The sequence below is a fragment of the Eschrichtius robustus genome, chromosome 12 (assembly GCF_028021215.1).
Source record: "Eschrichtius robustus isolate mEscRob2 chromosome 12, mEscRob2.pri, whole genome shotgun sequence".
NCBI classification, from domain to species: domain Eukaryota; kingdom Metazoa; phylum Chordata; class Mammalia; order Artiodactyla; family Eschrichtiidae; genus Eschrichtius; species Eschrichtius robustus.
The window spans coordinates 64,161,116-64,187,254 of NC_090835.1; the positions used below are offsets into that span (position 1 = coordinate 64,161,116).

A 26,139-nucleotide genomic window follows, 5' to 3' on the forward strand; every position below is an offset into this window, starting at 1 on the left:
CAAAGAGGAAACGAAACGGGAAAGGATAAAAAGACGTTGCAGGGGGAGAGAGGTTGAAAGTTTAGATGGAGGGAGGAGGTCAGGGCAAAGATGAATATAGAGTGAAGATTTGAAGTACGTAGGGTGCAAACTCTGTGGATATCTGGGGAAAGAACATCCCAGGCCAAGGGAACAGCCAGTACAGAGATGCTGACGTCAGGTCACGTCTGACGTCTTTGGAGGGAAAGCAAGTGGTCCAGTGTGGCTGGATCACAGAGAAGGATGGGGAGAGAGTAGAAAACAAGGCCAGAAAGGTATGCGGAGGGGAGGTGGCCGGATCATGTAAGGACTCAAAGATCATAAAACCGACTTCAGTTTTACCCCATGTGAGGTAGACGTGCACTGGAACGGCCTGCAGAGAGGAGTGACATGAGCTGGCCTACATTTAGCAGGATGTTCTTGCTGCTGTGTTGAGAGTGGACTGCACAGGAGCATGAGCGGAAGTGGCAACACCAGTGAGGAAGCCACCATGATAACCTGGGTGAGAGATGCTGGTGGTTTGGACCAGAGTGTGTAGTGGGGGTGGTACAAAGAACTGTATTCCAGAGATATTTTGAAGATGAAGCCAAGTAGGATTTGCCAATGGACTGAGTGTAGGGTGTAAAAGAAATAAATACAAAACAGCATCGTGGTTTTTGAGTTGAGAAACTGGAACAGTGAAGTTAGCATTAACCGAGGCGAGGAAGAAAGGAGCAGGTGGCCGGGGAAGGGTGGGAATGTGGTCGGAAGGGAGGGTGTTTGTCTGAGATGCCTGCCAGTCTTGTCAATACACAGTTAGCCCATGAGTCTGGAACTAAAGGGAGAAGTCCAGGCTGGAGATAAGTCATAGTTATTGATGGATTTAACACCATAGAATTGGATATGATCCCCTATGGAGTGAAAGCAGATAGAAAAGAAAGAAGTCCAAGGACTGAGCCTGGGGCATCATCAAATATTTAGAGGGTAAGATGATGAAGTGAGGCAGCCATATAAACTGAGATGGAAAGCTCTGCAGTGGAGGAGGAATGTGCTGCCCTAGAAGCCAAGGAAGGAGAGGTAGCCAAGGTGTCAGATGTAACAGGGCACTTAATGTGACCCTTGAGAAATGACCTTCGGGGTTAGCAATATGAAATGTTATGGGCTGAATTGTGTCCCCCCAAAAAGAGATGTTGAAGTCTAACCCCCAGGACCTTAGAATGTGACCTTATTTGGAAATAGGGTCTTTATAGATGTAATCAAGTTAAAATGAGGTCATTAGAGTGGGCCTTAATCCAAAATGACTGACGTCCTTATAAAAAGAGGGAAGTCTGGACACAGAGACAGACAAGCACACAGTGAGGTCATCCCATGAAGTCTGGTCTTAATGCTGCCTCAGGCCAAGGATCAACCAGAAGCTAGGAGAGAGGCTTTCCCCAGCGCCATCAGAGGAAGCGTGGCCCTGCTGACACCTTGATTTTGGAATTCTGCTGTTTAAGCCACCCAGTTTGTGATACTTTATCACTGCAGCCCTAGGAAACTAATACGTGGAGGTCATTGGCGATCATGAGAAGAGACGTTACAATGGAATGACAAGGACCTAATTGAAGTGGGATCCAAAGGGAATAAAAGGGGGAACACTGAAAACAGTGTATAGAGTCAACATGTAAGGAGTTTTCCTACAAAGGGAAGGAGAGAAACAGGGTGGAAGGCAGAGAAGCAAATGGCCTGAGAAAGGTGGTTTTTTTTGGTTTGTTTTTTTTAATGGGAGAAATAATTGTATGTCTGATGCTAATGGGATGATTCATTAGAGAGAGCAGGGAGGATCTCTGGAGCGCTGTCCTTGATTAGCAGAAAGAGGATGCACAGATGGACATACTGCCTTTGGCTGGACAAGAGGACAGGTCACTCATGGGTGACAGGAGAGGAAGTGGAGGTTAATACAAGCACAGATGCAGGGAGCTGACAGTCTTTTCACGTACTCCAAGCTCTCCGTGAAGCAAAGGCATCAGCTGAGAGCGAGGATATGGAAGGAGTGGGAAGCTGGCAGAGAGACTAGAAAATGAAACAGCAACTCCAGAGTGAGGGACAGAGAGAAACTGTTCATAGTGATGATTCTTTTCATATACTATTTTTTTAATTTTATTTTTTGTCCGTGCCGCGTGGCATGTGGGATCTTAGTTCCCCGACCAGGGATGGAACTCGCATCCCCTTAACTGGAAGCATGGAGTCTTAACCACTGGACTGTCAGAGAAGTCTCCTTCATATACTATTGAAACTGATTTGCTCCTCTTGCACTTAAAATTTTCTCATCTAAATTTATGAAAAAAATTGGTCTAATTTTCTTTTGGGGGGGGTCCATGTGTCAAGTTCTGGTGTTAATAAAAACAGAGACAGAAACAATAACGATGATTACTGAGCACCTATCATGTATCAGGCCCTGGTAAAGCATTTCTTCCAATTATCTAATTTAATCATCTTGGCAAGAAGGACATGAGAGATTGGCTCCATTGTGTAGATGAGGTAAGTGAAGCTGGGGCTGAGGGCAGGACAGTGACAGGGCCAAGGCTTACAGCTAGTAAGCAGGGTTGGGATTCAAACCAAAGTCGGTGACTTCAAGATCAATACTTGAACCAGCAATGTATGCTAACTTTATCAGCTAGCTTTTCATCTTACTCTAAGTTCTGGAACAGATGATATAAAAATAAGAACAATCTGTTCTTCGAAAATTGCAAAAACCTCACCAGGAAAAACCATCAGTTATAAAGATGCAATATTTAAAGCGTAAAAAATAAGGAGAGAATGGCTTGTTGGTGGAATAAACATCTTATTTCCATTCATGTGTGCCTGTTTCTACTTAAAACTAGGAAGCCTTCAATTTGATCAATATTTGTAGGAACGCATCTGAGCCATTACTCTGTCAATCTAGCTCACCACAATGTTCTGTCTCCTACCATTTCTGCCTCCCCAAATATTGTGGAATTGTTTTCTTTATTTCCACAGCCATCGCCCTAGGCAAGGCTGCCATCCTGTTAGTCCAATGACTGTAATACCTTTCAAAAGTGGTTCTCCCCCACTCTCCTTTCTGTGCCCCTTGTATTCATTTTGTACACAGAAACCAGAAGGATTTATTTTTAAAATACTCTGTGTATTTACTGTTTTATAACAGAATGCTGCCCCACATAGGATATATTGCCAAATATTCAGCTGTACAAAATAGTGCATGATGCCTAACTACAAATGGAAAACATAATTTTTAAAAAATAAACACTTAAACACAATATAGGATTCTGCAAAAAGACATTATTCCAGGTTGTTTTTAATTTTCTTGGGCCTGTCTTTCCCCTTTATGTCTTCAATGGAACGTGATTATTTTCCAAACCACTCCTCCCAACCCCAAACCTGAAATTTAATATATGGAATCTTTAATTCCAGTGAGTCTATAAGAGATCACAACAGGCCCCATTTTCTAATGCTTTCCTTAGCAGAGGAGAATGAGATAAGTACATCATGAACACCTTGACATAACTGTTGCCTTACTGATCTTTTCTCTCTAAGCCTATATTAAACACTCAATAAATATTTGTTGGACAGTATTAAATGAATATGACATTTGGTATTTTGTAGGAATAATCTAAAATTTTTTAATCAATAAACTAGAGGCTTCGATAGAGTGCATCCATATTAAATTATGTAATCATAGATTTTCTTAAAATGTTGTTTTTGATTTTTTTTCTCTAAGGTACTGATTTTTTCATTCTTGACAGCTGATTTCAATACTTTCTCTCATCAAGTATTTTTCCTTTCATCTAAAAATGTCAGTTTTCTCTAAGTTTACCTTGAAGCATGACCAAAGACTGTCGAAGGCGGCTATTTTCTTTCCGGATGTTTGTTAGTTTTTGTTTCAGTCCTCTTATTTTTGTGCACAATTCCTCCTTCGACAATTCTGCTAGAGGCTCTTCATCCTCACTGGAGCTCTCACCGGGCAGAAAGGCATTTCCCGAATATGGGTCTCTCTAAAATACAAGGCAGGCACAACAAAAGCATCAAGGCAGCTCTCGTGGTTTATCCTGTGTTCCGGATGCTGCTGGGACTTAATTAGACCTACAGGCTCCTGCTCTTCCAGGAGGGGAGCTGGGCCCTTGCGAGTGATCTAGCCTCAGCTTGGTCCTCCACTATCCAGGGGAACTCAGAATAAAAGAGGACATCAAAGTTTCATGCACACGTCTCTTTCAAAACAGTAATCAGGATTCTGACTTACGGCCTAACTTCAGTGAGAAACACAAAGTAGAAAAATAGTATAACAGAGTAGAATCAACCAGACCACCATTCAGATCTTTGTAACTCATCTACATCCTCCATTTCTCTCCCGACACCTCATCCACAGCCTCTCTGTTGAGACTATGCCATGAGGCTAATTTGGGGGTTTATTCCATCAGAGAAGGGAGAAAGATTTACCCAGAACAAAGCACTGATGTCTACCTTTTAGTTTAAAAAATATTTTTTAAGGACAGCAGGACAATAGTCCGAAAACGTATGCATTTGAGTTGTAAAACCCAGGCTTTGTTGAGGCAGAAAAGAATTTTCTCAAATTACTAAGCTGGCTTTTATATTTATATTAATCCAAATCTGGAAAATTGGAGCACAGAATGAAATTTATAAAGATCCAAATCTAGAAGTCTGGAGTATGATGTTTATAAAAATAAACTTTAGAGTAGAAGAGATAAAGGCACATGTACGCCAGAACACAACATTGTGAATCAACTATACTCCAATAAAAATTTTGAAAATAGAGATCAAGAAAGTTCCTGCTGAATAGGAAGGGAAGAGACCTCCTGGGGCCAGGCTGAGGAGCAGGAGGAATTCGGAACAGGAAGGACAGAAAGTCAGATTCCAGTGTCTGCTCTTCCTGCCCCGACCTTTGTGGGGAAGAGAGGTAGATCACAGGGGTCAGGGTAGATGATAGAAACATCCAGATGAATGAGGGGCAGTCCCAGGGCAGCAGGGCCGGCTCCGTGCTTCTCAGCACATCATAAATGCCCTAAAGGGGCCCCATGTCCAGCAACATCAGGGCAACATGGCGCCTTCTGGGCCACGGATCAGAAATGGACAAAATTGGTGTCTGGACAAATGGACCAGAGACAGTGTCCAGACTCCCCAGAGCTCATGCAAAGCAGCTGGAGAATCTGGAGGATCCCTGTGTCCCGGTCAGGAACTGGGTAAGTGCTGGGGGAACTGGTGAACAGAGAGGCTACAGGGTGCCAGAACCTTACAGAAGATGGCAGTGTGTCCCAGCACAGCAAACGTCAGCAGATGGTGCCAACAGAACCCCCTGGGAGCTGGCGGGAATGCTGTGCCTCAGCAGTAACAGTACTGGACGCTAAGGAAACAGGCAGAAAACTTAGAGCCTGGGCAGAAGACCAGCTGTCTCTCCCCAGACGCTGGATGATATGTAAGACTCCTCAAAACTTGAAACACTTCCCAGGAAAAAACAGGAAGTGGAGGAGAGTGAGAAGCTAGTCTCCATTGAGACTTAAACCCTGAAGTGACTGAAATTATACCAATACTTCAACGGGATTTTAAACACCAGAACACTCTAACTGGGCTTCCCTGGTGGCACAGTGGTTAAGAATCCTCCTGCCAATACAGGATGCACGGGTTCGAGCCCTGGTGTGGGAAGATCCCACATGCCGCAGAGCAGCTAAGTCCCTATGCCACAACTACTGAGCCTGTGCTCTAGAGCCCGCGAGTGACAACTACTAAAGCCCGTCCGCCTAGCCTGTGCAACCCAACAAGAGAAGCCATCGCAATGAGAAGCCCGCGCGCCGCTACGAAGAGTAGCCCCCTCTCCCAGCAACCAGAGAAAGCCCGTGCGCAGCAACGAAGACCCAACGCAGCCAAAAATAAAATTTAAATTTAAAATAAAACAACAAAGAACACTCTGTAATTCACTGTCAATGGACAAATTCAAGCTCCCCCCCCCTTTTCTTATCTAGCAGGGATGGAGAATTGAAAGCCAGATGAGATCAGTTATAGAAAATACAATTCTCTTTTTGTATGATCAGTAATGTATACATTTCAACCTCACTCCTTATTTTACAAGTATACAAATCTATGTATGTATACGTATTTCATTATTCCACGTGTGTGTGACATATGTAATATATATAATGGTAATGAAAATTACTATTGTCCTATGTTGGCAAGTAGCTAAAGTACTCATGCTAGATATATAAATCTTTATTAAAAAAACTGATGGATTTGGCTAAATAGAAATGAAATATTTATTTTAAAAAACTGAAGGATGCCTATTGAGATCATAGTTCTATGCAGAGTAATTGGGAAAAAATAGAATATATGGTCTAGTTCTTGCAGCAATTTCCCACAAGAGAGAAATGAAATCAAGCATAAACAAATCCATTTATAAGCATCATTGGAAGACAAAGTTAATAGACAATAGATTGGGATAAGATATTTGCAAAATCTAAAACCACATGAAACTAATTTCTACAGTAGATATGGTATATGCGCCAATCAATAAGAATAGAACAGGAACCCACCAGAATAGACTAAGAAACCCAACAGAAACTATAAAAACTCAATAGAGAAATGGACAGTGGCAGAGACTGCTGGCTATCACCAGGTATATGTTCTCCCATTCTTCTACAGTAATAAGTTTTTAGCTCAGCAGGTAGGTGTCAGCTAGATTACATTTCCCAGACTCCCGGACAGCTCAGTGTGGCTATGTGACTAAGCTTCCACCAATCAAATAGGAGTAGAAACAATGTGTACCACTACTGGGTCATGAACTTAGGAGGAATGGGCTGGCCTTCTCCTGCCTGAATTCTATTTTTGTTGGCAGACAGGAAGGCATGCAGGTGGGAACTGGAGCAGTCACCTTGACCCAGACACAGAGGCTGTGTGTTCAGGAAGGTAAATGAACAAGATAAGAGGGATCCTCAACATTTTGGCACTGCTACAGCAACCAGGACTGCTCTTGCTATTATGTGAAAGGGAAATAAACTTCCATCTTCATACACCACTGTGATATTTGGGTCTTTGTTACAGCCTTTGCAACATGCATCTTAACTAATGCAGATTTTGGTACCTAGAAGCCGGATACCCAAAACTTGACATATGTTTGGATTACTTAGAAGTCAGGTTATGGTAAAAAAGAGCAAAGGTATAACATGCTGGAAGGTCGTTGACTCTTGTTAGACCTTGGTGATGACACATTTGGTAAAACTGTCACCTGCAATGCCTTGGAAGGCAGACCATGTGCTTATTGAGCCTGGAAAAAGAATGTCTGTGTGTATCAGTGACTTCTTGTCAGTGCTAGCTAGTTTGCAGAAATGGAAGGCTTTCTCCTTCCATCTGCATTTAGAATGTAGCATGCAATTTAAACTGAGTCCAGTAATGTTAAATCTTCAAGGTTTGAAAAAAATGAATGATGTCTACATCTAAATTGCAAGAGATAAGAAAAAAAGCCTGTGAACTCAAGGCTTTCTCAAGAGCTTCTCTTTAAGTGTTTTCTGCCAGACACTGAAATCCATCCCAAGGGTAAGCCTCAGCTTCAGTGCATTATCTTCAAGCTTTTTGTTTCATATGGCAATTAAGTCACTGCCAAAAGTTGGAGAGAAAAGAGGCTGAGCAGCCTTAATAAAAGAGGAGAGTTTTCAGGCTTATGACCAAATAAGATCTCTGGCTGTAGTTACTTGCAATGAAACCAAACAGAAAGAAATAATTTGGAAAGCTATTAAGTTTTTGAGAAACACAAATTGCAAAAGAAACCATATTACTGGCCTGCTAGAGCAGGTGACTATTTTGCCCTCAAGGAACCACTGGACACCGACCCCCCCAAAACCTGCACCAGCAAATTGAAACTAGATATCATTTTCTCCCATCAATTGCCAAATATATGAAATAAGGACATAAACGCTGTGTTGGCAGGGAAACACAACATGGAACCCCTTATGCACTGCTGCTGGGCATGTGGACTGATGTGGACATTCTGGAAAGCAATGTCATTGTCATATGAAAGCCATTACTCACCCTTCTAAGTGTTTATTCCAGAGACATTCTCACGCTGTTTCTTAAATGGACATGTATGCGGACATTTATTTTGTCATTGTTTGTAGTACCAAGATGCTGGAGGAAATCTAGGTTTTCATCATTGGAGGAAAGGATAAGTAAAATGATGCTATGCTTTGTTAGACACAACGTATCATATATAATAGCAATATAGATGTTAAAAACAGTGCTGATTGAAAAATCAAACAGATTGAGCTACATATTATGATACCAATGTACTACTAAATGATGTGTGAAATGATGGAGCCATAAGGTTGTACAGTGCAGCGTGATTTGTAAAAAGAAAAAGATTGGAAACAAGCCATATCCATGCTAGGGGACAGTGGGTGATGATGTACAAAAGAGAAAGTTCTTTATATACTAATGGAAAGATTGTCAGAATATATTAAGTAAAAAAGCAAAGTACAAAGCAGCCTATCTAGTAAGTTACTTTTTGTGCAAAAGAGGGGATAAGAATATCTGTATTCATATTTGCTTTATTTGAACAAAGAAACACTGGGAGGATAAACAAGAAAGCCATAAATGTGGCTACATGTGGTAGGGGGCCAGGAGGCAGGAACAGGGTGGGTGGGGACAGCTGTGTGGGAGACTTTTCACACACACGCTATGTAGATATACAGATATATAATTTTTAGGCTTTTGATTTTTTTATTACTCAAAGAAGCTTCATTTTAAATTTAGCTTTCTGACTCTGTGCTTGTGCCTTCAACACTTTCACAAGGGAAGTGCCCCTCCATAAGAAAGCACATGTGACCGATCACAGACATGCTTAGCAGACATGGACCCACCATGGGCCCTGCTGACATGTTGTTTTGTTTCAGGAAACCTCATAAGTACTTTAGGTCTCACAGCAACAACTTCTCAAAGTTGGCCCGGGCACATTCCACACGCAGATTTTGGTGCTTTCCCAACCTTCTGGGTTTAAGAGTAAACAATTCTATTGCCAGGGGTTCGGGACAGCCTTGTTTTGTCAGAGGCCGTGTTGTGGGGCAGCCTAGGGTGTGTGGCATGCCAGATGCTGGACTGTTCTCAGTGCCTCCAGACACTATCCCCAGAGAGTAAAATATATTCTAAACCATGAGAATGTACAGTATGTATTTTAAAAATTAAACGAAAATACATGCACATAAGCACTCCATGCATTACAAAGACACACAAATAAAAAATAAAGGATAAACAGGTGGATAGTTTGTCCAAAGTGTAGGAGGAGAATGGGAGTGGGGAATTCAGATCAAAAAGGAATAAATGAATAAATACAAATAAGAAAGGGGCCCTGACCAAACCTGTGATGAGGATGGGCTACAAACTGGAGTCAAAAAAAAAAAAGCAGTAAATTTTAGAAGAGGTGTTCCAATTTCTCCAGTGGTTTTGGGAGGCAAAAAATATTTTCTGACAGTTTGCTGATCTTTAATTTCCCAGGATATCAAGGAAAGTTTGAACAATATATAATTGGCCACACTCCAATAGAAGCTGGGAAAATGGCTTGTGAATATGTTTCTAATGCAACTTGTTTAACATTAAAAAGAGAACATGAAATTTTATTCCTTCAGTTGAATAAAGAATTAAAGGGAAGAATCTATTAATACGAGAGGGGGAAATGCACTAATAAACTGTGAAAGGAATTATGGAATTATGGCAGAGCAAGGGAAGAAAGTACCACCACAACAGCAGCACACCAACCTGCCCTTTATCCAGGTCACTGTTCGCATTCTCTGAGTCCATCGTCTCCGTCCTTTTCCTCTTTCCTTTTCTAAGAGCTTGGGTATTGGTAATTTCCTCTGTTTGCAAGATCTTCTGCATTTTCTCAGTTAGTTACCAAAGGTTTTCTGAAATTGTAGGAGGAGGGAATGCCCATGAGATGGTGCTACTCTGGATGTAGTCCAAAAGTTAATGTTTTTCCTTAAAATGAAAAACAAACAAAAGGATCCATAATATGTTTACAACTGTATGTTTCATAAAGGGACTAGCCACTCAAGTAAATTATTTTACTCAATACTTCCTGTCATTCTTTCTCCCACTGGCTAATTTAGGACACACTTTCACTTGGTTCAAAATCATGAGGATATCATGTTTCCAGAACGTGAGATACAGGAAGTTGTCATTTATAAAATCAAATAGTATAAATTTTTTCCATCTTTTCAAGTTTTTTCTTGTCAATCAGTTATGAGGAGTCTAAAAAACAAAGTAGAAACCTTACAAAATTATGCAAATGATTTGAAGGCTGAAGTTATATAACTTTAGGAAAAAGACATTAATAATAGCAGATCTAGGGACTTCCCTGGTGGTCCAGTGGTAAAGAATCCGCCTTCCAATGCAGGGGATGCGGGTTCGATCCCTGGTCAGGGAACTAAGATCCCACATGCCGTGGGGCAACTAAGCCCGCGCACCACAGCTACTGAGCTCACGCACCTCAACTAGAGAGCCTGCGTGCCACAAACTACAGAGCCCACACGCTCTGGAGCCTGCACGGCACAACTACAGAGCCCACGCGCCCTGGAGCCTGTGCACCACAACTAGAGAAGAGAAAACCTGCTCGCCACAACTAGAGAGAAGCCCGCGTGCCTCAATGGAGATCCCGCAGGCCTCATTGAAGATCCTGCGTGCCACAACTAAGAGCCGACGCAGCCAAAGATAAATAAAATAAATAAATGAAAATAATAAATAAATCTTTAAAAAAAATAATAGCAGATCTCATCAGGATCAAAAATATTCCAAGGGAGATCAATAAGAATGGCCTAGAAATTTGTTCTGTTTTTTTTCTGAAAACTCTAAAGTTTTGAGATGGAAGATTTTCTTTGGTGTAAACTTAAGAGTAGTACCATAAAGAATGCAAAAAAATCTCAAAGGCAACAATGCATGTCATAAAAATTTTAAGGTAGAATTATTTTTTCAAAACCTGATAAAACAGATGATAGTTTTTAAGCTTAATAGTTTTGAAATGATCAAATGTAGCTTTTGCTGTGTATGGATGATTCAACACTTCTGGTCATAGCAACTTTTTTTTTTTAAATATTTATTTATCTGCCTGTGCTGGGTCTTAGTTGTGGCACGCAGGATCTTCCTTGCTGCGTGCGGAATCTTCATTGTGGCATGTGGGATCTAGTTCCCTGACCAGGGATTGAACCCAGGCCCGCTGCATTGGGAGCATGGAGTCTTAGCCACTGGACCACGAGGGAAGTCCCTGTAACATCCTTATTACTTGCATATGTTGGTTTGTTTTCATGAAAAGATATTTAATTATAAATAATAAAACTTTACAGAAGAGACTAGCTTAAAGGGACTTCGACAAATATGTGGATTGTTGAGTAGAAGGTAACTATACTCTTTACCAAATTACACCAAGTAATCCTTTTAGAAAAAATGGTTCTTTTACCTATTTTAAGAGAAATTCATTATTCTCTACTCCAAGCATAAAATTATATTTAGTATTTCCAAGGTTGCTTCTTGTGACTTTTTGAAAACTTACTTTAGGTTTTCAAATACATGAATAGTGCTTCAGCTAACACATGGGACTGGACTGTAATATCTAACTCACAAATATCAGAGATCTTACTTAGTATCAAGCTTTATTAATAATTTCAAAGATACAAGCAATCAAAAGGCACAGGCAGAATGGGGAGATCTAGGACATCCTGGCTTTGTAGGTTCTTCCTTCTAGAATAAGAGGTGAGGCCTCTAACTGAGGTTTGGGGGTCACCTCACACAGTGGGTGTGTTTAAGTCGTGACACTTCTCCATTTTATACCTCAGAGTTGTACAGCTTGCATGACCTTCCCTAGGGAGTTATAAATCCATAGATCCTAGGTATGTTAGCCAGAGGCAATTTTAAATCAGGGGTACACAGTTAAGAGCATTCCATAGACAAAAAATCCACTTGTAGCAAATATCATTCATCTGTTTCCTCAGAGCAAGGTCAACACACATTTTCTGTGAAGCGTCAGATAGTACATATTTTAGGCTTTGCAGGCCAAGGGGCAAAATCAAGGATATTATGTGGGTACTTATAAGCAAGAAGAAAATAAATCTTCACAAAATTTTTATTCATAAAATTGAAACTATACTAATAATAATTGAGTATAACTTTTTGTCAGACAGGCCTACAAATGAGACTGGAATTTAAAAATATATCTTGTTTAATTAGGGTTCAAAGTGTTCCCTACCATCAAAATTAATGGCAAATGCTCACTTGCCAATGCTGACCCATTATGAGATTTTATGAATTTTGTGACCTTGGGTTAGGCAATGATTTCATAGATATGACAACAAAAACGTTATTTTCACAAATGATACCATCAAGAAAGTAAAGACAACTTACACAATGGAAGGAAATATATGAAAATAGATCTCACAAGGGACGTGAATACAAGATATATAAAGAACTCTTACAACACAATAATAAAAAGACAAATGCCCCAGTTTTTTAAATGGACAAAGGATTTAAACAGACATCACTTCAAAGAAGATATATAAATAGCAAATAAGCACATGAAAAGAGGCACAGTATCATTAATCACTACATAAATGCTCATAAAAACTACAGTGAGAGGCCTCTTCATATCCACTGAGATGACTATAATCAAAAAAGACAGAAAACAAAAAGTTTTCGTAAAGACGTGGAGAAATTGGAACCCTTATATCTTGCTGGTGGGATTGTAAAATAGTGCAGGCATTTTGGAAAAGTCTGGCAGCTCTAAAAGTTAAATATTACGTCATCATATGACACATCAATTTCATTCCTACGTATATACCCAAGAGAAATGAAAGCATACATCCATACAAAAACTTGTACACAAATCTTCATAACAGTATGAGCCATAATAGCTAAAAAGTGGAAAAATACAAATGTCTATCAACTCATGAATAGATAAATAAAATGTGGTGCATCCCTACAGTGAAATATGATTCAGCAATAAGAAGAAATGAAGTTCTGATACATGCCACAACATAAATGAGCCTTGGAAACTTTATGCTAAGTGTAAGACATCAGTCCCCAAAGATCACACATTGTATGATTCCATTTATGTGAAATGTCAAGAATCATCAAATTTATAGAGAGAAAACAGATTAGTGGTTTCTTAGGAGTGAGAGATTGGGGAATGGGGGGAGGAATGCCTGCTAATGGGTTTCTTTTAATGGGGACAAAAATGTTCTTTAAAAATTGGATTGTGGTGTTTGTTGCACAAACCCTGTGAATAAACAAACAAACAAAAAACCATTGAAATATGTACTTCAAATGGGTGAATTGCATGAATAATATTTCAATACAACTATTTAAAAAATACATAATAGGTTCAAATATTTTCTACAAAGTACCTTCTGATGAATAATAAAATGAATAACTGTAGGCTTTAAGGACCTTACATTTTCACAAGTTTTGTAAAATTTTCCAGCAAACCTTTTTCCTGCTCCACACACATTTTTAACCACCATCAATTGTATCACATCCTAGCAGATTCCACCTCAGGTTGTACTGAATTAGTGTTTTCTCAACCCCTTTGGAAATATTCTCTCCCACAGTTGTTTCACAAAGACTATTTATAATGGCTAATTTGTGAGTCACTCTAAATTAATCAGCAATTACTCCTCAAATAAATAAGAACTGAGCAATATCAGTAACATCTGTTGATTAGTCAAGAGCCAAGAAAAACTCAGAGTCATTTGCCATGTGTTTTAATTATGTTGCTCCTGATGTCCTCATTCCTTTGAATAACTGTTTTTGCTGAAAGGCAAATAGTCTTAAGTAAGTTTATTTTTTTCTGGGCACATGCCTTAAGCTACTGCAATAAAACACGATTTAATTAACTCACTATCGGTAAATGGCTTTCCTTGCTTGGCTAACAAACAAACCACACAGAAACTTATTTTGGTTACAGACTCATTTTCATTTCTCATTTTTGTGAAGAAACTCTGCTGTGATATTTCATTTAAAATTTTCTAATTGTTGTGACTTGCTGTCCTGTGAGTTGGATGAATGCTGAGTTTGGTAATGTGACATATATATGTTTTTTTTTAAGCACAGCTATAGTGTCAGTGTATAATACACACAATGCTTTGCCATCTAGTTTGGTAACAAAATAATCCCCACGTCACTCTGCTTTAAAAGCACTAAGTCAAATTTTCTCTTTTTTTTCTTGCTTTGGCATGACTGGCATACACTGGTAGTAAAAAAATAAAATGCAATGTCATACAATGGTATGACGATATGCACGACACTAAAACAATGTCAAATTATTACAACGGCATCACTGTGGTTTGTGCTGCACTGAGCAGGCTACCCTGTGTGGTCTCTGTCACAACTACTCAGCTCTGCCCTTGCAGCATGAAAGCACACAGGCAATCTGTAAACACAGCAGTGTGGATGTGCTCCAATAAAACTTTACCTGTGGACACTGAAACTTGAATTTTATACAGTTTTCGCATATCATGATATGCTATTCTTATATTGGTTTTTTTCAACTATTTAAAACTGTAAAAAACATTCTTAGCTTACAGGCTGTACAGAAATAGGAGGCAGGCAGAGGGGCAGCAGGTTGCTGAACCCTGACCTAGGGGCTCAGTTATCACATTGAAAAGAAGTTCATTTGTGTCACATGCTTCCTTTTCTGTCATCCTCATTTCTCTTCCTGGCAAGCAGAACAACTGCTTTAACTTCTTTCTCCCCAGTGCCTTACTTCACTGCACATTATTACTAAACATTTAGAGCAGTACTTGAGAGACACAATATATAGCCAGTTAGATCCTACAGCAAATTGTTATTATTCGATAAAACTGGATTTTGCCAGATTTAACTGGTAAAATCTGGATTTTGCCAGATTTAACCGGTCATCATCACTAAATAATAAGTATTATTTAGTGATGGTAACAGATGCCAGAGTCCTGGTTCACAGGGGTTGCTGATAAGCCCAGGGTGGGAGAGGGGGGGGGACTGGGAAGTTACTGATTAATGGGTATAGAGTTCAGTTTTGCAAGCCAGATGATGGTGATGGTTGAACAACAATGTGAATGTACTTTAGGCCCTTGAACTCTACACTTAAAATGGTTAAGATTTAAATTTGATGTTATGTGTTTTTACCACAACAAAAAAATTGGAAAAAAATTAGTTTGCAAAAATACAGATTTTGTAATATCCTAACTGTACTAAAATTTTCTCCTGCTGATATGATTTCATTAAAGAGCAAATCCTCAAGTTTCTTCACAAACACACCATTCATTCAACACCAACCAGAATGGACATATCAGACCTCTTTTAGAAGCTCTACTTTTCAGTAGATTTCAGACCACTGTTCTTACATTCACAGACAGGTGGGTCAAGGTTTGTACTACCTGCCAATTAGCAAACTCAGAATGGGTATTATGAATATGGCTATATATTAAACACTACTAGTTCCTATAGTTGGTAACAAAATTTACGATGGAGTTATCTGCCACTCTTTATTTATTTTTAAAAATAAATTTTTTAATTTATTTTTGGCTGCGTTGGGTCTTCGCTGCTGCGCGCGGGCTTTCTCTAGTTGAGACGATCTCATTGCGGTGGCTTCTCTTGTTGCAGATCACAGGCTCTAGGTGCCTGGGCTTCAGTAGCTGTGGCACGCAGGCTCAGTAGTTGTGGCTTGTGGGCTCTAGGGCGCAGGCTCAATAGTTAAGGCGCACGGGCTTAGTTGCTCCACAGCATGTGGTTTCTTCCCAGACCAGGGCTTGAACCCATGTCCCCTGCATTGGCAGGCGGATTCTTAACCACTGTGTCACCAGGGAAGTCCCTGCCTCTCTTTATATTTTATTTATTTATTTATTTTTTTGCTAACAGAAACCATTGGATTAATTCCCAGGTAGTTGTAAGGGGCAAGATTAAATATAACCACAGCCATGAGACTCTCCCAAGATATGTGGTTGGATGAATAACATGTCAATGGCTTTCAATTTTTTTCCAATCTTTTGTAGCTCACGGCAAAATATACGTTCTACATTTTGATCCAGAAAACACACATACACACATACACCCACACACACAAAACCAAAACAAAATTTCAGGAAACACACTCATTTTTACTGCATGTGATGCATTCTCTCGGTTTCTATTCTATCTACTGTATTTTATTTCATTTTAATAAGTGCTGACTGATCACAGCATGGTAAGTTGATTTCGCAACTCACTAATGGGTTATAACCCATACCTTGAAAAATGTTCTAAGCAGCCTCCAAGTTATGAAAAAGATGTATGAGAAATAAGACACAGAGAATGGAGAACTTTGTAACTAATGAAAGCAAATTAAATTAATAAAAATATAAATTATTAATGCATTTAGGTTTACTTTTAATATGTCAATAATACAATTAATGCAGGAGTTCAAAAATACAAAAGCCGCCTCTGAAATTCTAAGAAACAAAAGGCACCATATTTTTAAAAAATAAATTTATTTATTTTATTTTTGGCTGCGTCGGGTCTTCATTGCTGTGCGCGGGCTTTCTCTAGCTGCGGCGAGCGGGGGCTACTCTTCGTTGTGGTGCGCGGGCTTCTCATTGTGGTGGCTTCTCTTGTTGCGGAGCACGGGCTCTAGGCACGCAGGCTTCAGTAGTTTTGGTGCACTGGCTTAGTTGCTCCGCGGCATGTGGGATCTTCCCAGACCAGGGCTCGAACCCATGTCTCCTGCATTGGCAGGTGGATTCTTAACCACTGTGACACCTGGGGAAGCCCAACGGACCACAGTTAAGGAAACTAAATGAACATCAAAATATCATTCAGGTATCTCACCTCCCTTTGTATTTAAATAAAAATTCTCTGTTATGAATTAAATAAAAATCATGAAAGGCAAGTACGGCACTACAATAAAACTTAAGTACCCTTTCAAATTGCTAAAAGTTTTGGATTGTTTTCTATACATATCGGTTTTGGAATGTACAGGCATAGAAGGTCGTCTTCAGTACTCAAGTCAGAGTATGAACTGAAGACTCCCCTCTAAATGAGTTCCAAAGTGCCAGGAAAATAGTGCCAACATATTTCTAAATATCCAGTGGCTGGTTTAATGTTCTCTGTAAAATGGGCTACTAGCTTCAGCTCAGCCTTTGGCAAGGCATGGAGGAGGGACATGTCCATATTATTATTTTTTAATTATATAGAAGAAGGCAAATCAGGATTGGAATGGCTCTGAGTCAACTACACTTCAATTTTTTTAAAAATTGAAAATCTAAAAAAAAAAAAAAAAACAAGACACCAAAGATCAGAATGGCTCTGAAGGGTTGGGTGTCCTCTCCTGCAGCAAGCACAGCGCTCTACTGAGCAAAGCAAGTGCTTCCTCATCAAAGTGTTCTTGACTTCTGGACAGAAATTACGGGGTTTTACTAATATCTATTAGGGAGCATTTCAACTCACTCTTTTTCCTCTTGCCATTTCCAAATGCCATCTAACGTGTTTTCAATTTCCAAGTTGTTCCAGAAATACCCCAACTAAAAAGATGATCAATATACTTTAGGATGATTCGGCAATGCTGCCAAACTATGATTGCATGACTTAGGCTGATTGGAGACTCTGTGTGAACCTCAGAAACACTAAGTGTGTTTGAGGGACTCTAGACCTGAATCATTTTCAACTTCCCATGATGAGAAAGGAAAGAAAAACAGTCTCATCAGGCCAGAGTTTGTGGATGCACTTTTACTAAAGCTAATTTAACCAATGATCTGTGATGTCATGCACTGTCATGCATGTAACCATTATCTAGGAAAGGAATTCATTTAGCTCCCCATCCTGCCCTACCTGACATCCTTAGACCTTTCCAATCCTGTCTCCTTCATTTAATAACAATAAAAATATTGTTAATATTTACTGAGTACTTACTATACCATTCAAAGCGTTTAACCTGTACTACCTCATTTAATTCTCACCGTCACGCTCCAGGGTAGGTCCAAGGATTATTCACACTTAACAGATGAGGAAACTGGGGCCCCAGTGGACCCTGGCAACCAATCCCAGTTGCTAACCCATAAGAAGGACTCGAGCCAGAAGTTAGAAACTAATCATCGAGTCAGCTTTTCAGCAAATTCTATCATCTCCAGTAACTAGCTTTTGCTTTCTTTGCTTGATGAAGCTCTTACAAGGCCCTCCTTGCCAAGTTCTGCCTCATAGTCCCATTTCCCCAGAGACTGGAGTCTTGACAGGATCATCAGAGCTTCTCAGGACTGTCATCCTGCTCAGCCACCAGGGCTGGAGACCCTCTCTTTGCCCCTCTGATCCCTTCTCCCCCCAATCTTTAAGCTGCTCTCTAAGCCTGGAGGTTGACACGCTTGGGCTCCCTTGCCCTCGTCCCAGCTGGGTTCAGCCAACAGCATGTCCAAGCAGGAGATCAGAGGGAAGGAGAACAGGGAGTTAGGAGGATGTATCCTCCTGCCTCCCTTCCTGGGGGGTTGCCTTGTCTATGTGACCCTCTCCTTTCAGGTTGCGATAACCACTTCCTTCCCTCTCCCTGTAAGCCTACAGCTGGTGACATTTCCATTATGACGAGCCCTGAGGTACAGCACTGTTCCTCCTGGTTTGCCTACACCCAGCTGCTATGGTCAGAATGGGTCCTCCCAAAATCCATATGTTGAAATCCTAACCCTCATAGGTGATGGTATCAGGTGATGGGGCCTTTGCGAGGTGATTAGGTCATGATGGGGGGAGCTGTCATGAATGGGATTAGTGTCCTTATTAAACAGTCTCCAGAGGGATCCTCAGCCCCTTCTGCCAGGTGAGGACACAGTGAGAAGTCGGCAGTCTGCAGCGCGGAAGAGGGGCTTCGCCAGAACCCAACCATGCTGGCACTTGATTTAGGACTGCCAGCCTCCAGAATTGTGAGAAATACATTTCTATTGTTTATAAGCTACCCATTCTCTGGTATTTTGTTATAGCAGTTTGAGCAGAGAAAGACATGAACTTTCTCATCTGTACCAGAGTCTTTCTGCTGCTCCTGACCTGGCAGGAAAGCCAGATGCCAAATGGCTCAGTCTCTGTCTCATCTGTAATGAGACAGTGAGACCAGCTCATTTTCATCTCGATGTGTTCAGGAACAAGATGCCTACAGCAGAGAGATAATAGTGCAGAAATCAGAGGCTGGGAGAATTGGAAGATAATCTTCACCTGCTCCACAATGTCACCTGTCCCCTCAAATGTCTACGAAAAGCCTGTAGCCACATAGAGAACAGACTTGCAGTTGCCAAGGGGGAGGGGAGTTGGGGGAGGGACGGATTCAGAGGATGGGGTTAGCAGATGCAAACTAGTATATATAAGAATGGATAAACAACAAGGTCCTACTGTAGAGCACAGGGAACTACATTCAATATCCTGTGATAAACTATAATGGAAAAGAATATGAAAAAGAATATACATATGTATAACTGAGTCACTTTGCCGTATAGCAGAACTTAACACAACATTGTAAATCAACTATACTTCAATTAAAAAATAAAAAAGCCTGTAGCTGTGTGTGTGTGTGTGGGACCACCTGCAAGTCTGCACAAAAAAGTATATGCAAAACTCAGAGGGACTCCGGATAAGTTTTCCTATGGTTCTAGGGCCTCCAAAATCTTTTCTAAGGAATATCAATTTTTGTGAGTATTTATCTCCTTGGCTATTCTTATGTTATTACCTGTCCCCACCCTTGATATTTATGTGCCGTTTCCCCATTTATCAGAAACACAAGTGCAGAGTTACACCTAAAGAAGAGTAAGAAAAATGAAGAGTTCTATTTTAGGATGACTGTTAAGTCATGTAAACCATCTTCCACTTCACATTTTTTTGATTAAAGTAGAACATTCTATCCATCTTGAAAGTTGAGTGCAAGATGAGATCATTAAGATTTTTGCTTTAAGGGACCATATTCTAGAACATTAATAAGTTTCAGACCAATTTTTAAAATTCACAAAATGTAATGATTTTGATGCAGGAATCAATGCCTATGCATAAAAATCAGGAGTGATGCAACTTTCAAATATTAATTTATCTTACCAGTTATAACATGAAAGGACAAGCTAATTTCTCTTTGAAATATCTGCCATGTTAATATCATATACTAATGAAATTAAGTGTATACCATTTACCAATGTGTCTATTAATTTTGTACTTTAATAGTCTTTAAAGTTTAGGTCTAACATAATTAATCTGCTGAGTCACATATTTCAGATAATTTACTTAATCAATCATCTTAACTGCTTTGCCCCCTCATCTACTACCAATGTTAGATACTAATATTATTTCAATACAATATTATTACTACCAATTTCTTGCTCTAATATTCTTTTGTACCCTGTTGAAGCAACATTACATTCCCTGATGAGGAAACCCAGGACATGATCCTGTGCCCTGTGAGTGAGGAGAAGTAAACAGGGACCATACCAGCCGACTCCCTGGGTGCTGGTGCCTCTTAATCCAGGCACCAAGACCCAGACTCCACCAGCTCACCTGGGGCAGACTGCCAGGAGGTGGGGGACACAACTGTGACCCTGCAGTGTCTGCTCAAGGTGGCTTCCTGCTTCACTGCAGATGGCCCCAAAATGAAACTGTGCAAAGAATAGACCCAGAGGGATCTGAGACACTCAGGAAATTGTGGTTCAAAGGCTGTCTCTGGGTGGAATGCGTGAATATTGTACGAAACCCTTCACAGCCTACAGGGTCAGCAGGGAACCTGGAGGACATAGAACCACCAGACTGAGAGAGTAGGACAGCCTGGAAACTGGACTTGCCCACTGGAGTGAGGAAGTCCCATGATGAAATAGCCAGCCTTGTAATGTGACGGAATGTGATCACAGTGACAGGACATGGGGACCTAGTGTCCTGGGAATATGGGGGGCGGGGTTCACAGGCACGGCAAGCGTGGGAAGGCAGAGACAGTGGGTGGATGGAGCTCAGCCACTAGGATGGGTGGGCGGTCTTCCACACCACAGGCAGGGTTATCCTGGTAGGATCCAGGGCCCCGGCTCCCAGGTCTCCGGGGAAGGCTGGATGTTGAAAAGCCTCACAGCCGAGGCTTAGGCAGGATGTAGGAGGAATGGCTGCTATGTTCACCAGGATATCCAGGAGTAGTTTCTGGGAGCCTGATACGAAGTCCTTGCCTCTCTTTTAGCCTTAAGACTACGGAGATCCTTGCAGACTCAGCTGAAGACTGAATTCTAGGACCAGTGTTTTTTGCTCAGAATGGGCTTATGCATTCGAACATCTAGATGGTTGTGGAGTGGCCCTAGATAGTTAATACAGGCTTCCCTTCTCAGGGCTGAAACTGACATCCCAATGAAAGTTACTGAGTGAACTCTCTTGCCCTTCTCCCAATCTGTTTAAAGTTGCGGGAAGACAAGGAAACTCAGAGAACACTGTCTCCACTTAGCCGTAGGGTGGGCGGTGTTCGCCTGCACTGGGGAAATGTCCCTGAACTTGCATAGGTTAGAGCTGAGTGCTTCCTCGGCTCGTCCTAGGCTAATGGTGCTCCAGACCCTTCTCCCAGTCTCAGGGGAGGCACTTAGGTGATGTGATGCCGATGGATGAGAGAATGATTTGATGCTGCAGAAGCCTTGGTATCTGTGTGGATTTGTATGGTTTTGAGGATTCTCTTTTTCTTTTTGATAACTCCTTAAGAACCTGGTGAAAACTATGGACCATGTCCCTCCAAAGAGACTCACAGTTTTACGTATAATTTCAGGTCCCTAGAATCCTGTTCGTGAACTCCAGGTTAAAAGCTCCTACAGCAGAGATAAGACCAGCAAGAACAGGCTTTAGGTTTTTGGCTTTCTTCTGTGAAATGTAAACTTTTCTGTATGCTAATTCAGTGAGTTTGCTATTTGTTTCCCTGTCTTACTCCATAAAGTATTTTGGAATCACAAAGACATTTTAAGACATATTTTTCTTTCTGTTCCTAAATCCATGAGATATCATTACACTGGGATAATTTCAATACTCTCTGGAACTGTGTGTTTTTGAAACATCTTTTACTAATTTTCGGTTACTCATCCCATTTTCCTTGATACGCTTGCTATCTCTGTTCTCTCAATGACATTCTTTCAGGCCATCAGCATGCTGATGCATTAGCATACAAAGCTACTACCACAAAATATTTAACGCAAGAGTCCTACAAAAAATTATTGTAAGAAATGGAGATAATTTAGCTATTAAATATTGCTGTTGTTTTATTAAGACAATCTGGAATTTAATTCATAAACATCAGTTAATCAAGAATTTCTTCATCTCATAACATATTTACTATGTAACTTATAAACCTCTTACTGTACTTTTTTCCCTTTTTTCACTTAAGAATGTTGAAATGCTTGTAATGAACATGGCAACTCTTATCTTGGATCTAGAAGGCAATGCCTTCTGCTTTCAAACTTGCTTTGTAAGTTGCCCATTCTTAGAAATGGTGGAAATATTTCACACTACCTGAATAATAATGAACAAGGCTGCAAAGTGATTTATAGCTCTGAGAGCTTTATAATTTGATTTATGAACAGCTCTCAGATTTTCCATTGGCAGTTCATACAACTATGAGTAAACTTTCTGGCCAAATGACTCAGTATTTTGCTGTATGACTAATCCCGCACTCATTGTGGAAACTGTGGAAATGAATTCTATTTGCTTGTGGATAATAAATGATTACTTTCCAAAAACTGTCTGCAAAGCATTATAGAGTAGATGAATTCAATTATACTGATGTTTTTAAACTCTCAAACTCAGCAGACTTTTTTGAGAAGTCTGTAATGTTCACAAAAAAGAACAACCCCTCCCTCCAAGCATTATCATGGATTTTGCCACCCATAGGACAACAAATCCTAATTAGGCTCTAAAATTTCTAAAACATTAAAAGAACAATTTGGGATGATGTCATTTGAAATATTTTCTCTTACAGTGATGCCTTTAAGTTATTTTCCAAGTTTTTATTATTGTAAAATAAAGTCCTTTCCTGGGAAATATTTGCTGCAAATATTTGATATTATTGCAAATAACAATTGTTTTTCCTTCAAAAATGCAAAATTTAAAAAGACAACAGTGATGCGTCTATATGATGGCTCCCCTGATTCTGGTGGCTGGAAATTGCCTCCAAGATTATGTTAGTTGCTGTAGGTGCTCCCAAATGATGTAGCTCCTTGAACTTTCAATACAAGAACATGTATATGGTTGGCGTAGGCCCTGGTCTCAGACTGCCATGAAAACTACTTGGGAATAAACAGGCATACAACATGTTTCCTCAGATTCCTCCCAATTCCTTTCATGCCATTGATTTCTGAGAGTTAAACACTTCACTTAGGATCAAGAAGGTTGTCAGTCCAAAATCAGTATGATTTATTTCAAATCATTTATTGCTAGAGCCATTCTTACCCAAACTTTTTGTTTTCAAGGGGGTAACATTCCAATGGAATGTCTCCGTGTGATTACCAGTTGGGGCATCTACTCACTTCTATCGAGGTTTGTAATAAACGCTTACAACCAACCAGGGCTACATTCCAAGGCATTCCTTCTCTTTCCCTAAAAATCCTCCTTCTAGTCTGAGCATTAGTAGCCAGGGTTGGTGGGGAGGGCCCCAGGGGCAGGGAGCCATCACAACCAGTCAGGGTCAGTTTTAATTCTGCAGAGTCAAAGGCAGTCTGAGAGCAGAAACAACTGGTCTGGGGGACCCAGGGAGCATGAGGACAAGTATCTAAACCACAGACGCATTGGAGACGTCATCTTTTCCCCTCGCTTCAACTCTCAGTTTCTCTCCCACTGCTGGCTCCATCTCCCAAGTTGTACCCCTGTCCTGACAAAAGCCCATGTGTTGCCCTTTACTCAGGCTTTACTTGCATTTCTACCCATGCATTCTAGAGTTAAATTTCTCCAAAGACTGTAGACAGCGCTCTTGCCTCTTCCCCACGTCCTCGTCCCTCTCCAATCCACTCCCGTCTGGGTTCAGCCTCTCCCACTGCGATGAGCCAGTTCCCCGGAAGGTGTGCAGAGGCCTCCTCATCACCAGTCCTCAGCGCTCGGGCTCCTTACCCCAGAAGTGCATCTGTCCTGGGAACCCCTGAACAGGAAGCACTTCCCACGTGTCATCTGCTCTCCTTCTCCAGTCCACAAGGGGAAGATATCTCCAAAGCTCTGATTCCAGTTTTTTTTGTTTTGTTTTTTTACTTTCTGCACAAAGTGTAAAGGTTTTTTTCTTTTTATTAAATTATGTGTAACATAGGCGAAATTATTTCAGTCAATAAATTTTTAAGGAATTTCACATGTTCTGATTTTTTTCCACTGCCAATCACCTTTGTTCCTCCGAAGTCAGAACCTTCAAGATAAGGTAGCCCTTGCAAAAAGAAGTTTTGCTCAATCCACAGTTGTCATGTCAGTCCGTCCACAATCCTTTTAGTTGGGCTTCTTTGATCTCCAATGGAATATGGACAAACTTCAAAATTCCCTACCTGTAATCTTTGGGATCCAATTTCCTCTAGCAGTTTTCTTTAGGACCATGTTTAGGGTCAGGAGATGGATCTGCCGGGTTCTGAACTTTAGATACCCTTTAAAAATGCATAAAGTTCAAATCATATTCACTCCTAAGCTGTCACACCCTAGAACAGTAGAGATCATTGGCATGTGCCAATACCTAAGATAAAAAAAGTTTGACTGTTTGGCTTTTCACAGTTCACTTGGCAGCTCTGTCTTGTAGTTCTTCCCCACAAATCTAACACATATCTCTATGAGTAAAGGAAACCACATAGTTACTCTACGAGGCGTTTCCAGCAATGTAGGTTTACAGAAAAAGCCCCATTGGGATAGACCTCAACTGATACCAGTTCTTTCTACACTTTCTCTTCCATAGTCATTTCATCCACGTCTGTGACTTCAACTATAATTGATGCGGGTGATTCCCATCTGTTTCTGGTTCTCAGTCTCCAGTCATGTTTTCATGGTTAATTTCACACGGATGACCTTCTGACACCTCTGCCCCTCAGTGGCTCTGAAACTCAGTTTGTCACCTCTGCCTTCACAACTCTTCCTTCACCCGAGCCCAAAACTTGAGTCCTCTGCAATCCCTGCCTTTCCCTCAATTGGTCGCCACACAGCTTAGATGGATCCTTCTCTCCTTTTCTATATTTCTCCCTGACCCAAACATCAGGAATTTGTGCCATAACTTCCTACCTCTAGGGAGGTACTGCAGAAGATGTTTCTGTCATGTTATTAAAGCCCCTTACTCTTATCTTTGGGAGCAGAATGACTCAGCGATGAGGGGCCTTGGGGAGGGCCTGGGGCCACCAGTGGGCAGGGCTGGTATATGAAAGGTCCCTTCTCACACACGGTCCTGCCTCTTGCTCACTCGTGCTGCAGGCCTCATGGATTGGAGAGTGTCAGGCTCTTTTTAGCTTCTGGTCTTCAGGTGAGAAGTAGTACAGGTAGGGTTCTTTCCTGCTTTACTGTTGGGAAGGACTGTAATTCTTTAGCTGTGACTGGGCGGGGGTGCACTTAGTGGAAAAGGAATAAGATGTCCCATTTTGGCTTTGAGCCTAAGCTATGCTCTTCAATCTGACTTCACCCTGAATAAGGTGAACATTTTAATTTCCTTTTGGTTCCTTGTGTGTGTTCTCAATTTGGTTGAGCATCTAAAGGGAAAAAGGGCTGCAGGGTGGACCATCTTCTACATACCAGATACCAAACTCTCTTAACTAATTTCCCCAACTCATTTGTCTTCTCTTGGGTGACAGTGCTAGCTCACTATCATAAAAAGTCAAAAAATTATATATACTTTCCTATCTTCGTTTTTTCATTCTTTGGGATGAAAGATTTGGCCATGGACTTTCCTCCTCCACCCCTACGTCCAAACTTTAAATTTGTGAATTTGATATAATGTCAATTATTCTTTTTTAATGAAAATCTATCAGAAAGAAAAGGTATGAATTTTACTAAATTAACTTCCAAAAAGGATTGATTGGTTGATTTAATATTTATTGAATTCCACAACGCATTAGCATCACACAAACACACAGAAAGAAGCAATTAATAACATGCCATTATTTGGAGAAGGGAGTGATAAATTAGCAACAAACAAAGCAGAAAACAATGGAACCTAAATACTAAGTTCTT

At 40.6% G+C, this 26,139-nt stretch overlaps 1 protein-coding gene and 1 non-coding gene across 2 annotated transcripts in view; both read right to left on the reverse strand.

The window, feature by feature from the left end:
- BEND6 (BEN domain containing 6) overlaps positions 1 to 26,139 on the reverse strand; it is a 49,996-nt gene that overhangs the window by 21,782 nt on the left and 2,075 nt on the right. The window contains exons 2-3 of the mRNA XM_068558014.1: positions 9,766 to 9,911; positions 3,833 to 4,010 (exon numbers count right to left, since the gene is read on the reverse strand). Of these exons, the coding sequence (XP_068414115.1) occupies positions 3,833 to 4,010; positions 9,766 to 9,885 (298 nt within the window). The 5' untranslated portion in view covers positions 9,886 to 9,911. The remainder of the gene's footprint in view (positions 1 to 3,832; positions 4,011 to 9,765; positions 9,912 to 26,139) is intronic.
- Positions 24,715 to 24,845, reverse strand: LOC137774323 (small nucleolar RNA SNORA18). Its single transcript, XR_011075849.1, has one exon. It is a non-coding gene; the product is annotated as a small nucleolar RNA SNORA18 (small nucleolar RNA).